The following is a 15399-nucleotide window of genomic DNA, read 5'->3' as shown; positions in this document are numbered from 1 at the left end:
GAAGATCTTCTCGCATCCAATGAGGATGTTCTTTCCGTTCTAGGTACCACCAAGCGCTTTTATGCTGCAGACAAGGAACGGTTTGCCGAAATGATCAAGCCGTACCTTGATTCATCAATGACGACCGAGGGTTAGCAGGCTTAGCCTTTGGTTAAGGAAGCCAGGATCTTTGTCAAGGCAGATATCCTCAGACACGGAATAGCCTTGGTTGATCTTCCAGGACTGTCTGATGCCGTCGAGAGCCGTGCCCAGGTTGCCGAGCGTTACAACCAGCAGATCGACACAACCATAATCGTGACACCATCTGTCCGAGCAATTGATGAGAAAACCGGCTTCCAACTGATGAGCAAATATCAGGCTCTCAGAATGAAGCTCGACGGCAAGCTTCAGAACACAGATCTTGCGTTGTGGCTTCGCATATGGACATTATCGACTGTGATGTGTTCAGCAAAAGCTCTCCAGAAGCGAGAAACAAGGCAGGCTTGAAGGAAGATCTGGAGAGTATCAAATCTTCGTCACGAAGAATCTTGGTTCTTGATCAGCGTATCAAAGAGAGCCGGAAGAAGCTTGTTGACTACAGGAACAGGAAGGAAAAAGCAATCATTGATGAAAACGCGCTGAAGCCAACTAGGGCAGGCGTAAAGAAGATACAACAGGGTAGGAAACAAACACATGTATTTCCCCATCAGTTCGATGACACTAACTCAAAAGACAGACAAACGATATCAGGAAAAAATGAAGACAGCAAGGAACAAGGTGGTAAACACGACGAGACTTGTCCGTACCGAAGAAGCGTTATTGAATGGCCACCAACAGGAGAGGTACAGCGCTCATCTGTCTTTGCGCACATGCGAGGGCAGATCAAAGTGGACATGCATGTCTATGAGACATGGTCAAATCGAGAAACGGCTCACAGAGAATCTTGAGAGACAGCGGAGGGAGATGGAGGGAACTGGCCAACGGGCTAGTCCAAGCGAACCACCCACTAACATATTCTCTGTTTCCGCTACTGCCTACCGTGACATCCTCAAGAGTCGAAGGCCGTTGGGGCTCCCCACCAAATCCTACACTAGAATACCCCAGCTTAGTCAATGGCTATGCGACTCGGTGATGGAGAACAGGGAGTTTTATTTGGACAGTCTCCTCCTCGCGCATGGCATTCGAAGATGGTCAAACGTGAACACAGCGGGTATGGACGTTAAATTATCTCGCGAACTGATCGAGACCGTTCTCTCACGCAGTCATGATAGCTGCTCACAGGTATGCTTCTGTTATACCATCTTCAAATGTTTTTTTGAGAAAACTGACCGGTGGATATGACAGAGGCTTGAGGCGGAACTCCACTTGTGGTCAGAGAAGATCAAGTCATTTGATCCCTTTTCACAGATTAACCAAACGCAGGCGATATGCAAGAGAGAAGCGGGAAGGGTTGCCACTAGGTGGGCAGCCAGAAACCCGAATGACATGACTTCTTCGGTCTTTATGGCCTGGACAACCTTCAACGCAATTCTGAAACGAGGTGGAGGTCCTTACAAATGCAAGTCGGGGGAGCGGCATGAATACAACTTCCCCGAGGCTTTGTAAGTGTATGAAATCCTCCGTTAAAGCATGCCCCGTGCTAACACAGTTCTTTTACCGCAGAGTTGTACCCATCCTGGAGAAAGTATTCTTGAAGACTTTGCACAAAATGTTCCAGGTTAAGATCCCACCGGCTGAGAAACCTATCGTGCCACGGATTAAAGCAATCTGGGACAAGTACATGGACGAGCTCGTGGGTCTGATCCGAGATACGGCACCTCAACTTCTTCCCCATGTCGTGGAAAGCATTCCGGTCATGAGCGGCGTCCAGGATGAGATAGCCGACAAAGTTCATGAGGCACTCACAAAGCTTTCGAAGTGTTCTGCTGAGATCCACCCGGAATTTCGAGTTACAATGGAAGAGAAGCTTGTGCCTATGTTCGAGGAATGCCTGGAGATCAAAGGTATGCAGAAATCTAGCTCCTTCGATGTTCCTGGTAGAAAGCTCAGCTGACAAGAATACGATTACAGGCAAGGGACATTACCAACGTCGCCGCAGATATTTGCAGGACAATGTCAAGGCAAAGAACATGGGAATGTTCAGCGATGGGTTCAGAAACATGAAAAGACGATACGAAACCCATCTAGCCAAAGTTTCCGTGGAATTCTCGGCAATTGCTCAGTTCGCTGTGACAAAGGTCCAAGACCAAATCGGCCTTTTGCTGACCAAAATTGAGAGCGTCAATGAAAAGAAGCAAAAGCTGTCAGACGGCGCCACCGCAGTCCGGCAGGAAGTAGGACAGGCCGCAACGCAATGGGTGGCCGAGTGGAGAGTTCCGAAATACTTGGTGAATCCGGCACGCCCTCATGGTCTTTTGCTGCCCAGGAAGTATGTCGAGCCTGAGCCGGAGGACCGGGATAAGGAGGGAAATGCGGCGAAGGGCAAGAAGAACGAAGACGATGACGGTGATAATGAGATGGAGGACGCCGAGTGATCTGACGGTGAATGCCGGAGGAACCATGTGATCTTTGGAATAAGGTCGCGGATCAAAATTTGGTTTGGGTTGGAATTTTGTCCCAGGGGAACGTTCAGATACCCTTTTGCTTTCTTTTTTTCCTTGGTTCGACACTATCTTCTCATGGTGGATATCTCTGAGAGAGAGCTATGCGCTCAGAGGTCTGAGGAATATTTCGCGTCGGAGTCTGACACTACTGAAGTCATGACGACGAAATATTCAGACATTCTAGTCAGCTTTTTACACATTTCTTTACAGCTTTTCCGAACACACCTCGAGGTGGCTAAGCTACTATTCTGGTCAATTCCGAAGCTGTGTCAAGCTGGTGAAGTGAATTATACGGGGAAAAGCTTCCGATTTATAGCTGCTCCATATTTGAACAAGAGCTACCTAGGACCTGTCGGATGCCTTCTTGCTCGGTCGGGGAGAATATCAGACAGGTGCTGCTTGAGTTGATGGATCATATTGATCTTATCGAACCAACGGTGATATATCGGTAGAATGCTCACTCATAGAATCAAATCATGAGTTGTCTTCTAACACTGCAGTGTCTTGACAGACCGTTTTCTCTGTATTTCATGCCAACAAAAAGTGGAAAGGAGAACACCCAATGTCGTGCTAACAAATAAGGGCAGGGTCGACCTGCCATGGCGAACTCTCGCTAGGGGATGGTCAGGGAAAAGCGAATGCGAGCGAAGGTCTATACCATCTCAATAGAAACTTACTGGATGTTGGAACCAACAGCCAGAAAGATTCTCTCCGCTCATCGATAATCCCCGAGATGTCTCGTTTTGTGTTGCACAAGATTCAAGATAAAGTTGAGGTTGGAATTGAGGGAGGTGTCGCGCAGTTGATGCCCGTTCAGGTGCTTGATCTGCTAAAACAGCTGCGCCAATAGCGGGAAGTGAGTGCCCTGTGACTGCCCGTACCGCTACGTCATACAGGTGCATCCTCACACGCTAAACTGTATCGGATTAGGTCAGTTAGTTTGTGTGCCTGGGCGGTTGATCTTTTTCTGGTTCTCCCGTCTGCAACCTTCTTTCAACCTACGCGAAGTCCCCCTCTTTTTACGCTCTCGTTTTGAGTTTTGATCAGCTGAATGATTGCTGGCCCCTCGGTTGGGAAGTTGGCCAATATTTATGTGTCGTCTTCTCAGCTCATCGCCGTCCTCGCCCTCCTCCACAGCGCGTGCCTCGCAACCGAACGGAATCTGAACGGCTAGACGTAGTTGTCACCCACACCTACTCCTCAATTCAGGTCGTGATCCGAAATACCACCCGCGAATGCTGTACCTACTCGATAATGGTGCCCTTGAACACGCCCCTCGTGATACCCGAGTTGCTTTCGACGTGACAGCACAAAATCGAATCTCCTCAAATCTCCCGCCAGCGGCCAGAGGAGGAAGTTCTGCCAACCATGTTTGTCCGTCGAGATATGAGACGGTGATTGGTTCCAGAGCAATGAACCAACTCTACATTCAGCTTTCGGAATTGCTTTTGCCCACTGCCCAGGGACGATGCCCAGGAACAAGGATGGCGACCTACCGTTCCCCTACGCAGTAAATATTGAAGTTGTATGTATGTACGTACGCTTGTAGCGTTGCGTTGCAGCAGCCCTCCAGAAAAGCGCAAAAGAAAGATGTTGCGGGTGGACGAACGCAACGCAAACTTGGCAAAATGCCTGATCAACAAACCTGGAATGGTACCCTGCGGGAGTTTGACAAGGTTGCTTCAGCTGGACACAACGAAAACAGACAAGATGGGCCAGAACAAGAACGCTTGGTCGCAAATGGAAATGGGAAAACACACCCGACCCACCATCATGAACAGAAAAAAGGTGGGAGATCCTCCGATTGGGTTGGACGTTACGTCTTGTCCTTGATCCTGGCAATAGTAGTATTGTTGCTGTCAAGTGGCCCCCCTACCCACTTCCGCTTTGATCTGTCACGGTGTCGTGCGGGGAGACGAGATGGTTGTTTGTCTATCCAGGGCGGACAAGATGGGTATAGATACCAGGCTTCTTCCATCGAAAGGGAATGAATGGCTGTTCTTGATTGCCGTTGTCCAAGTCTTTCCCCAAAAGGTATGAAGGATATGATCTCCCGAGACATCTCCCTTCTTTAACTCAAGACATCCACTAACACATCCCAGGCACAGGTAGAGACAGCATCGCAAGATGCCTTACTACCAACAACACCGCCGCGGCGGCATGGCGCCTCCCAGTCCCAGACGCCTTATAACCATCGCCGTCTCCGTCGTCTCCTTCTTCATCCTCGCCGCTCTCGCCATCGCCCACTTCGGCCCCTCCTCCGAGCTACACGCCCGGAAGCTAGCCCAGCGCATCGAACATGCCCAGCGCGCAAACCCCCAAGCCGAACCGCGGGCTGACACTCCTCTCGGCGACAAGTACCTGATCGGTGTCGGAAAGGCCGACGTCACCGGCCCGGTTGTCGAGATCGGCTTTGGCGGGTATGCGGACACCAGCCAAGTCGGAAGCGGTTTGCGCCAGCGATTGTACTCGCGCGCTTTTATCATTGGCGAGACCAAGAACCCCAAAAACCGCGTGGTGTATATCGTGCTTGATACGCTCAGCGGAGACACAGCTGTTCGCAATGGGGTTCTTGATGCGCTGAAGGGCATGGGGGATGAGTACGCTGTTTATGGCCAGAGCAACATTGCGCTTACGGGAACGCACTCCCATTCCGGACCGGGTGCATGGTTAAATTACTTGCTGCCGCAAATTACTACATTGGGGTTCAGCAAGCAAAGTTATCAGGCGATTGTGGACGGTGCTGTGTTGTCGATTAAGAGGGCGCATGAGTCGCTTCAGGAGGTATGACCAACCTGATGCAATGATACTTGTTGGGACGGGACTAACGGACATAGGGCTATCTCGACATCGGAACAACCGACATCAACGACGGTAACAATAACCGCAGTCCTTCTGCCTACCTCGCCAACCCTGAGTCCGAGCGAGCAAAATACCCCTTTAACACCGACAAGACTTTAACTCTACTCCGCTTCCGGAGAGCATCGGACTTGAAGAGCGTCGGTGTGCTTACCTGGTATCCCGTTCACGGTACATCAGTCTACCAGAACAACACGCTTGTAAACGGTGACAACAAAGGTGTCGCCGCTTATCTCTTTGAGCAGTCAGTCGAAAATGACAGCCGTGCTGCTGACGGCTTTGTTGCTGGCTTTTCCCAGGCAAACGTGGGTGATACCACACCAAATACGCTGGGTGCATTTTGCGATGACGGTTCTGGTGCTGCCTGTGATTTTGAAAGCAGCACTTGTGCCGACGGCAAGGTGCAGTCTTGTCGTGGAAGGGGACCGCTTTTCACGAAGCTGGATAAGGGTGTGAGCAGCTGTTATGAGATTGGGAGGAAGCAGTATGCTGGTGCTAAGAATGTTTGGGTAAGTTTTGTACGTGTCGAGATACTGGGAACCAACTACTGACAATACCTAGACCTCGCTTGATTCTTCCTCGACACCGGTTGTTGGATCAACCGTCAGGTCGTTCCACTACTTCCACGATATGCGGTACTACAAGTTCAACCTCGACAACGGCACTGAGGTCCAGACCTGCCCTGCTGCGCTTGGTCACTCTTTCGCTGCTGGCACCACTGATGGTCCTGGTGCCTTTGACTTTACCCAGGGTGACTCTGGTGCTCCCAACAATCCGTTCTGGTCCGTTGTGGGCGGTCTTCTACGAGTTCCATCTGCCTCTCAAAAAGCTTGCCAAAAGCCCAAGCCCATTCTCCTCGATGTCGGCGAGATGGATCTGCCCTACCCTTGGACGCCCAACATCGTCGACGTCCAATCCCTCCGCGTCGGTCAGCTCTTCATGATCATCTCCCCTTCGGAAGCCACCACAATGTCCGGTCGTCGCTGGCGTAACGCCGTCAAAGAAGCCGCCAAGTCCCAAAAGCTAACAGGCAGCACCGAGCCCGTCGTCGTCCTCGGCGGTCCCGCCAACACCTACTCCCACTACGTCACCACCCCGGAGGAGTACGCCATCCAGCGCTACGAAGGCGCCAGCACGCTTTTCGGTCAATACGAGCTGCCGGCATACATCAACCTCACCCTCTCCGCCCTTCCCTACCTCTCGCCCTCATCCACCAGCTCTCCTCCTCCTGGCCCTAGCCCGCCCGACAACAGAGATAACTCCCTCTCTTTCATCACAGGCGTAGTCTACGACGGCGCGCCCCCCTCCAAGCCCTTCGGGACATGCATCACCCAACCTTCCACCTCTTACACGCGCGGCAGTGTCGTGACTGCCGTCTTCCAGGGTGCTAATCCCCGCAATAACTTGCGGTTGGAAGGTACTTACGCGGCGGTAGAGAAGCTGGGAAGTGACGGAAAGACGTGGACGCAGGTTAGGAGCGATGAGGATTGGAACTTGACGTACGAATGGAAGCGGACGAATGGGTTGCTTGGGTACAGTGAGGTTACGATTCAGTGGGAGACTAGGACGGAAAGCAATGGGGAGGGAGATGATCCTGTGGGAACGTATAGGATTAAGTATTATGGGGATGCGAAGAAGGCGGGGACGGGGAAGGTGACGGGGTTTGAGGGGGGGAGTCGGGAGTTTAAGCTCACGTGAGGAAGAGATAGAAAGAGTGGAAAGGAATGGGATGGAGGTAGCGGCTTGGGGGTCAGATGGACATGGCAGGTAATGGGATCATGATGAGAGGGTAATGATGGGATGAACTTACGGTGTAGAAGCCAGGTAGGATAATGGATTGAATGGAGAATATTCGGAAAGTCCAGACCGAAAAGCATTGAAGAAAAACCCGAGAACCCGCATCGGTAACAACTTACCTACCGGAGACATGGAAATGAGATCAAATGAACCTTCAATCGCCAGCAATGAGACAAACAAGTCCGCGGGCAAAGACGAAAGATCGAAACAGAGTTACCGTAGGTAGTCGTGCCACCCCATCACCCCACGTTCCTCCCTTCCCCCCCCCCCGGCGCGGCGACAGGGCGAGTCGTCCCGCGCATGCTTATCTCTCCGTAGTGCTCCCGTTGCCGAGCGTATATCTCCGCGGGAGCCTCAATTGATGACTTACAGCAATTGGTGCCTTCTGATTGGTTTGATAAGCTATCACTACTGTTTGTAACAATCTCCTTATCAAGATCAACCTTTCGCCTCCATCTTTGGTTTCAACAACGAGAGGGGCGCTGCCCGTGGAGATGTCATTCTCTGATCTCTTGCACAGGTTTCTGTCGTGGTACTTCCGAAGGAGAGTTTGGATTGTCAATCATTGCTGTTACTATGCTATGCAGTTCGTGTGCATCGCATCGCTTTACTGTCTTATCAGCTGGCGTCAGAGAAATTGAGTCGCGGAGATGTTCATTTTTGCTTCTACCGTACTGATTTCTGATTCCTTTTGTGTCATGTATCGGATTGCTGGAGGTCATTGACGGGGTAACCGTGCCATGCACAGGTAATCGGGTAGGTTTGGTGAATAAAACCAGATGATCGCCAAAGTTAGAACGAGGAGTGTTCTAGTTGTCTTTCATTATGGGGTCTTTCCAGCTATTCACTTCCCGACGACACCTCCTCTTGACAGGACGTGATACCCATACAATTTTAATCTGGATGCTTTGACTTGGTTGCAATACCGTTTAATCCGTCATCCAGCACTTTCATTCTCAGCCACCAATGGCGAACACAACACCAGATATGGCTACAAGCCCCAGTTCAAGCCCAGGTTTGACACCTCGAAAGAGGATAGTAGTCGTTGGGTTGGGTATGGTTGGTATTGCTTTCATGTAAGTTTTCTCTCGGTTTCCACCTCCGAAGTCAGACTCGGAATGGAAGACGGGAATTTCGAAGCTAACACGATATACCAGCGAGAAACTCATCAAACTCGATACCCAACGACAGTACGAAATCATCGTTATCGGCGAAGAACCGCACGTAGCCTATAACCGCGTGGGTTTGACTTCGTTTTTCAGTCATCGCAAGGTTGAGCAGTTGTATCTCAATCCACTAGAATGGGTACGCTTTTGTTTCCCCCCTTTTTCCTTCCCCTCTTCCCTCTCCATTTCCTCAGCCGTTCATTCTCCCTTCCTTTTCCTTCCTTCCCTGCTCTTTAACTTCTTAACTCCAAACCAAAACTAACCACGCTCTCCTCCTCATCAGTACAAAACCCACCTCGCCTCTTCATCCCTAACCCACCACCTCTCCACCACCGCCCTCGCCCTTTCTCCCCAAAGCAAAACCCTCACAATTTCCCCACCACCATCCACGCCCTCCCTCGCTACCCTCTCCTACGACCACCTCATCCTCGCCACCGGCTCCCGCGCTCTCCTGCCTACCTCCACACCAGGCCATGATGCGCAAGGCGTTTTCGTCTACCGCACCATTTCTGACTTGCAAAATCTCATAACATGGTCAGCCAGCCCAAAAATCAAGGGGTCAACCGGTGTAGTCGTGGGCGGTGGCCTACTAGGTCTGGAAGCAGCCAAAGCCTTGATGGACCTGGAAGTTTTCGGCCATGTGGTAGTCATCGAACGCAACGGCTGGGTCTTGAGTCGGCAAATTGACGCAGAAGCCGGAAGCCTGGTCTTAGAGGGTGTCAGAGCGTTGGGCGTCGAAGTTCTGACCAAACGCCGAGTAAAAGAAGTCGATACAACCGACGACCAAGCAGGGGAGGTCGGCGCAAAAGTGGTGAAAAGCATCACCTTCGAAGACGGCGACTACCTCCCCTGTTCAACAATCTGTTTCGCCATCGGCATAAAGCCCCGCGACGAACTAGCACGGCAAGCAGGCATCGAGTGTGCGGAAAAAGGAGGGGGAGGGATTATGGTTGATGACTCCCTCCAGACCAGCGCTTCAGGCGTTTACGCCATAGGCGAGTGCGCCAGTTGGCAGCGGCAGACGTTCGGGTTAATCGGCCCTGGCATCGAGATGGCGGATGTGCTGGCTTTTAACCTCACTCAAGCGCATTTGCACACTCCAAGGGTATTCAAGCGACCAGACCTCAGCACCAAGCTCAAGTTGCTGGGTGTAGAAGTTGCCAGTTTTGGGGATTTCTTTGCTGACCGCGATGGACCGAAGCATCTCCCGCCGAAGGTGAAGAGGGAGTTGAAGAAAACGGGCAAAGAAGCGGAGGTTAAATCCTTGACGTACAAAGACCCTTTTCAGTCGATTTACAAAAAGTACATCTTTACGTCCGACGGGAAGTACCTTTTGGGTGGTATGATGATAGGTGACACGTCGGACTACGTGCGTCTTGTCCCGCTGGTCAAAACACAGAAAGAGCTGGATATTCTCCCTTCACAGCTCATCTTGGGAGCAAAGAAATCCGGCGATGACGGAGACAACGACTTACCAGACGATACCCAAATCTGCTCCTGCCACAACGTCACCAAAGCTGATCTCGTCAACCCCCTGAAATCCGGAGAATGCACCTCCTTGGGAGACCTCAAGTCTTGCACCAAAGCCGGTACAGGCTGCGGCGGATGCATGCCACTGGTTACCTCAATCTTCAACCGCACCATGACATCGCTGGGAACCGAGGTCAAGAATAACCTTTGTCCGCACTTCCCGCAGTACTCAAGAGCGGATTTGTATAACATCATCTCCGTCAAGCAGTTGCGGACTTTACCGGATGTTATGCGTGAAGCTGGCGCTGGCTCCGACGCTGAAAGTCTAGGCTGTGAAGTCTGCAAACCAGCCATCGCTTCAATCTTTGCTTCGCTGTGGAATGACCACGTTATGAGTCCTGCTCATCACGGGCTGCAGGATACTAATGATCGGTTTATGGGTAATATCCAGCGCAACGGAACCTTTTCTGTCGTGCCGAGGGTAGCGGCCGGGGAGATCACGCCGGAGAAGTTGATTGTTATTGGAGAGGTAGCGAGGGAGTATAATCTTTACACGAAGATCACGGGCGGGCAAAGGATTGATATGTTTGGTGCACGAAAACAGGATTTATTGAAGATCTGGAAGAAGTTGGTGGATGCGGGCATGGAGAGCGGGCACGCGTATGCAAAGAGTTTGAGGACGGTGAAGAGCTGTGTGGGCACGACGTGGTGTCGATTTGGAGTGGGTGATAGTGTGGGCATGGCGGTGAGGTTGGAGGAGAGGTATAAGGGGTTGAGGGCGCCGCATAAGATTAAGGGGGGAGTGTCTGGGTGTGTAAGGGAGTGTGCGGAGGCGGGGAATAAGGAGTAAGTTTTCCCCTTCTTTTCGCTCCTTTCCGGTTCTCGTTGTACCGATTACTGACATTAATGATGGGTAGCTTTGGTCTAATCGCCACCGACAAAGGAGTACGTTTTCCCCTCGTTTTTGCCCCTTTTCGGTTCTCGTTGTGCCGGCCAATGACATTGATGTGGGAAAACAGTTCAATATCCTAATATGCGGCAATGGTGGCACGACACCCAAACATTCCATCCTCCTCGCCAAAGACGTGCCTCCCACAAACGTCATCCCCATCATTGACCGTTTCCTCATGTTCTACATTCGCACCGCCGACAAACTCCAACGCACTGCTCGCTGGCTCGAAGCCCTGCCAGACGGCATCGATTACCTCCGCGAAGTCATCCTTGACGACCGGCTCGGTATCTGCGCCTCCCTCGAAGCCCAAATGCAAGAGTTGGTAGACAGTTACTTCGACGAGTGGGCCGAAGCCATCAACAACCCGGCTATGCAAGAGCGGTTCAAGCAGTTCGCCAATACTGACGAGGGACAACCGCCTATGGAAGTAGAGATTGACCGTGGACAGGAAAGACCGGTGATGTGGCCCCGGGAAGACGAAGGCGGTTCAGCCAAGACGGACTTCAAGGAATTGAGAGATAAGTGGACGTCAGCTACTTGGCAACCCGTTCTCGAAGTGTCGTACTTCAAGGGAGCAGACGACTTGCCCAACGGTATCAGCGCCAGCATCAAGCGCGGTGATACCCAGCTTGCTGTCTGGCGGATAAAGGGGAAATATTACGCTTCGCAGCAGATGTGTCCTCATAAGCGCACTTTCGCTTTGTCTGACGGTTTGGTCGGTACCGAGCCGTCGGCATCTTCTTGCTCGGATGCCGCACTCGCACTTCCGCCGTCACCACCTAGTACTCCTCCGTCTTCATCGCCGTCTACATCCCCGCCCCATTCTCCCACCTCTGCAACACAACCCACACCATGCTCCTCCAAGCAACAATACCCCTCACCTTACATTTCCTGCCCCTTCCACAAGCGAAACTTCTCTCTCACTTCCGGGTCCTGTAAGAATGATAGCGAGTTGTCCATTGCCACTTTTGACGTTGAAGAACGAAAAGACGGCATGGTGTACATCAAGTTGCCGCCTGTCAAAGAACTGGACAGGGAGTTGGGGACGAAGAAGTGGATGGTCAAAAAGGGCGAAGCGGGTGAGGGGCAGTTTGGGGAGTTGGATGAGTTGACTAAGAGGAAAGGAGCGGAGGGGAAGAAGGGCAGGAGGGGAAGGAAGCCTGGTGCCAGTGAGGCAGGAAAGGGGGTTGGGAAGAAATTGGTTGAGAGCGTTGGTAGTGGGGGTGGTGGGGGTGGTGGGTGCGGTGGACCTGGGTTGGAGTGGTGATGTTTGGGCGGTGGACTCTTGGTGTTTTTGTTTGATGATTACTTTGGTTATCGGGGGTTCGAGGGCTTTGTTGTTCGTAACATTCTGCATCTGTGAAGGATACAAGGTTGATGATGCTGAAGGTGAGACTTGATTCATCGTCCTAAACCTTCGTCAGAAACTGATGCCTACTTAGAGTTCGCTTGCGTGCGTGTCACAAGGGACGCTCATCCTTAATAAGATGTCTGATAAGGTTTGGTGTCATTGTTGCGCAACCTCGCGTTAGGCGTTGAACAGCTTTCCTCAGTTCCTGTATAAAGCTTTGCCGTGTCTTCTCACAGGGTAGCTGTTCAGTTCCCACGGAGCAACGAGAGCAATGCTGGATTTATTCTCCAGTTCTCACCAGCCCTTTTGTGCCTCTCGTAACCACAAGTCAAGGAACTGATCTGATATGTGCATGAGTTAGTATAGGCAAGAAGCTGAGGTCTTTCAGAATCCTGATCCATCTTTTGCCTCGTGGTTAAAACGTTTATCTCCTTCTTTTGATTTTCTACCGTCGCCTTGTTCTTCTTTCCTCTTTCTCTGCATGCGGCGAGTACTTGCGGACCTTTGTGTTTTCTTTGACTGGGTGTCCTTTCCTACTCGGTCAGCAACCAGTCTGTGCCTTCTTCCATGTCAGAGTATCGAAACAGGACGCAACATGTCGAGGCCCTCACGTGTCTGACAACGCACCAAGGTTGCCAACATCCCAGTTGCCAATCCCCTCCCTAAAAGAGCTCTGATTCCGGGTTCGGGTTGTAGAATGCCTGACGCTCAAGCAAAAGCTGGTGTGAACACTTCCCGTTCAGGAAGTTGCTGGGTGGTATTGGTGGCTTGTAGCCGCGCGAGAGCTCGGGTTGGTATTGGTGGGGGAGGAATCTTCCGACTTCCGACTTCACGGTTCGGGTCGGTCGACAGGTGGACGGGTGTAAGGCGGTTTCACAGCGAGATCTGTCAATCTGTTTCTTGGGATGTTTGAAAAGAGGGTCGACCACGACATAACGTTTCCGCCATGTGTGCAAGCGGACGGATGATCTCAGCTGTGTCCCGACGCGGGAGTTTGTTCGTAATGGCGGGCTCGTGTTCGTCAGCGCCGTTGACGCCTCACTCGAGTGTTTTTCCTGGGGATGACGGACGGATCAAGTAGGCACCGTACAATCTGTCGAAATCTTTCAGTTCTGGTGCATGTGTGGGATGGTCGGGGACAGAAAAATTGTGGTGCAGTGGCCGCAGGTCATGTCACCGCAGGTGTGTGCGTGCGTGGATGCCCGCTTCAGTCCCATGCTTCTCACGTCCACATTCCCGCCTTTCCTTCTCGCGACTGCTGGCCGTTCTTTCCATCTCGTCCCGTCACATCCAATCCCATCAGGGAGGCACGCCTCAGCTTCTTAATGAAGATTCTTTCTGGCAATCATAAGCACCTTCCATCACACCACGCAAACGGCCGCTTCAGTAGTCTGATAGCGCAGTCGGTTTGCCGGGAGTGATCCCGCAAGAACTTGAGATCCGTAAAGAAGATCATTTGTTCCTGTAAGTTAGTTGGTGTTATTGCAGAAATACTCCCGTAGGTAGGATCCAGAGCCCGAGCAAGTACCTACCTTTGGAGGGTATATTACCCAGGTTACTGAGTGTTTATTCCGTAGCCCACTAGTGCAGCCGGGAGTAATGCGAGAGAGTTCTTCGTGAGCTGATTCCAAGTATACTGGAAGCTGCCGGTTCAAGTCCGGCGCCGGCTCACTCTATTTTTCCTTCTCCTTTTTGGTTGGATATTCATTAGGTACTTACTTGGTTGGATGGACACTGTTGACCCAACACAGAAAGAAGCACGAGGCTTCTTCACCGTGGTATCTAACTTCAATCTGCGATCTTTCCCAACACAGCGCCAGTATCACGCATAGCCGCCCCGATGGTGTGGGCGTGATGTTGCCTGAACATGCCACTCACACACCCTTTTCTTGCTCACGTTGACACCACCACAAGCAGCACGCTTGCTGTTTGACAGCTGTCGTGACGCCCAGCGCCTCCAGTCTTCGCGGGTGCTACCACCAACCAGACAGATGGATCGCAGATTCGCCCCATTCTGGAAGAGATCTTATTGTGTTATCGGGGAACGTCGAGAGAGTACAGAGAGGGACTGACGTGACTCAGTAAGTTCACGATGGTGATTGAGGGAAAGAAGTACCTCAACCATTCCGTCCCTGCCCGCTATAATATGCACCCAGTTGGCTGGAAACACCACTAGTTTCATCCGGAATTTTAGCTTTTGTGGAAAACAAGAAGTTTCCATATGACCTGTGCCGATACTGTTTCAGGCGGCACTCAAAGTATCACGGAGCATACTCTCCTAGATTCGTTCTCACGGAGTGGCCACATGGTACGGGGTGGCGAGCTCAACACGAAGGGCAAGTGGACGCCTCCACGTTGAGATGCTTCTTTTCGAACTCCTCGTCTTAGGTTTACCTTCTCAAAACCGTTTGATACAAAGCAACTTCAATATTTCCCAAGCGTGAGCTTTCGTTCACCGTAATTGGCCGCGAATGTTCTCCGGTCCTTCTCATCCGGCCTCCGGCCGAACCGGGTTGGGCCGGGCCAGCCCCACTTCTCCCCATCTTCCTCTCTGCCTTGATGAACTAGACGCCGACTCAGGCTTTACCAGACGGGGCCAGGGCCGGGGCCAGGGCCTCGAAGAGACCGTTGTCTCCCTGAGCCCAGATCCAGGCGCCCTCCGTTAACTTTCCACTTAACCCTCAACCCACGGTTCATCTCAGGTTCCATTCGGTCCTGGACAAATCATCTTTCTTATCGTTCTCCAGGAGACCCAGCGTATGTAACAAAACACTCATCTATAAGGTATCTCCCGAATCCATGGACGAGGGAGGCAGGGACTCCAGGGAGGGAGTCATAACATCCAGAACGGCTCGCTCTTTGCTTGGTAATTCCGACGACGGCAGGCCGTGCACGTTCGAGATCCCTGACCTGACCGACTGCCGCTCGGTATTGGCATTGGCATCTCCAAATCCAATTACCGACGCCGTTATTCGTTAAAGCTACAACCCTGTCATGCCTGTCTCCTTTTATCCGGTCCATTTAGCCTAAGCGCGACGGAATGGCGACCGATGCCTACACTACTGTAACCGAACCGTTAAGCAACGGCTGGGCTGCTGGGGTACGATGACATGGCATACAATTGCACGTGAGTTTGATGAGCCTCATCCACCGTTCGGTGCCTCCAGCTAACATGATGTTGGCCTATCTAGGTAGGTCAAGAAACCTAACAAGTGGAAGTGA

The 15399-nt window shown here is 51.8% G+C and overlaps 3 protein-coding genes across 3 annotated transcripts; all 3 read left to right on the top strand.

The window, feature by feature from the left end:
* Positions 1-419: 419 nt before the first annotated feature.
* SMAC4_03840 (uncharacterized protein) lies at positions 420-2513 on the top strand (the record flags this gene model as incomplete). The annotated part of the gene is made up of 4 exons (XM_003347694.2): positions 420-1260; positions 1324-1580; positions 1642-1982; positions 2050-2513. Exons 1-4 carry the CDS (start codon positions 673-675, stop codon positions 2511-2513), a joined length of 1650 nt encoding a protein of 549 aa, XP_003347742.2. The 5' UTR covers positions 420-672.
* A 1562-nt stretch (positions 2514-4075) lies between these two features.
* SMAC4_03841 (uncharacterized protein) lies at positions 4076-7502 on the top strand. Its single transcript, XM_003347695.2, has 4 exons — positions 4076-4616; positions 4685-5366; positions 5420-5950; positions 6003-7502. The coding sequence occupies exons 2-4, from the start codon at positions 4710-4712 to the stop codon at positions 7137-7139; spliced, it is 2325 nt and encodes a 774-aa protein (XP_003347743.1). The 5' UTR covers positions 4076-4616; positions 4685-4709; the 3' UTR covers positions 7140-7502.
* Positions 7503-7571: 69 nt separating this feature from the next.
* On the top strand, positions 7572-12836 carry SMAC4_03842 (uncharacterized protein). The gene is made up of 5 exons (XM_003347696.2): positions 7572-8314; positions 8396-8481; positions 8688-10720; positions 10792-10819; positions 10894-12836. The coding sequence occupies exons 3-5, from the start codon at positions 9021-9023 to the stop codon at positions 12091-12093; spliced, it is 2928 nt and encodes a 975-aa protein (XP_003347744.2). The 5' UTR covers positions 7572-8314; positions 8396-8481; positions 8688-9020; the 3' UTR covers positions 12094-12836.
* Positions 12837-15399: the final 2563 nt, after the last annotated feature.

Source organism: Sordaria macrospora, chromosome 7 (genome assembly GCF_033870435.1).
Source record: "Sordaria macrospora chromosome 7, complete sequence".
Classification (NCBI taxonomy): Eukaryota; Fungi; Ascomycota; class Sordariomycetes; order Sordariales; family Sordariaceae; genus Sordaria; species Sordaria macrospora.
The sequence above is the reverse complement of the archived record's forward strand: the minus strand, read 5'-3'. Positions and strand labels throughout refer to the sequence as shown.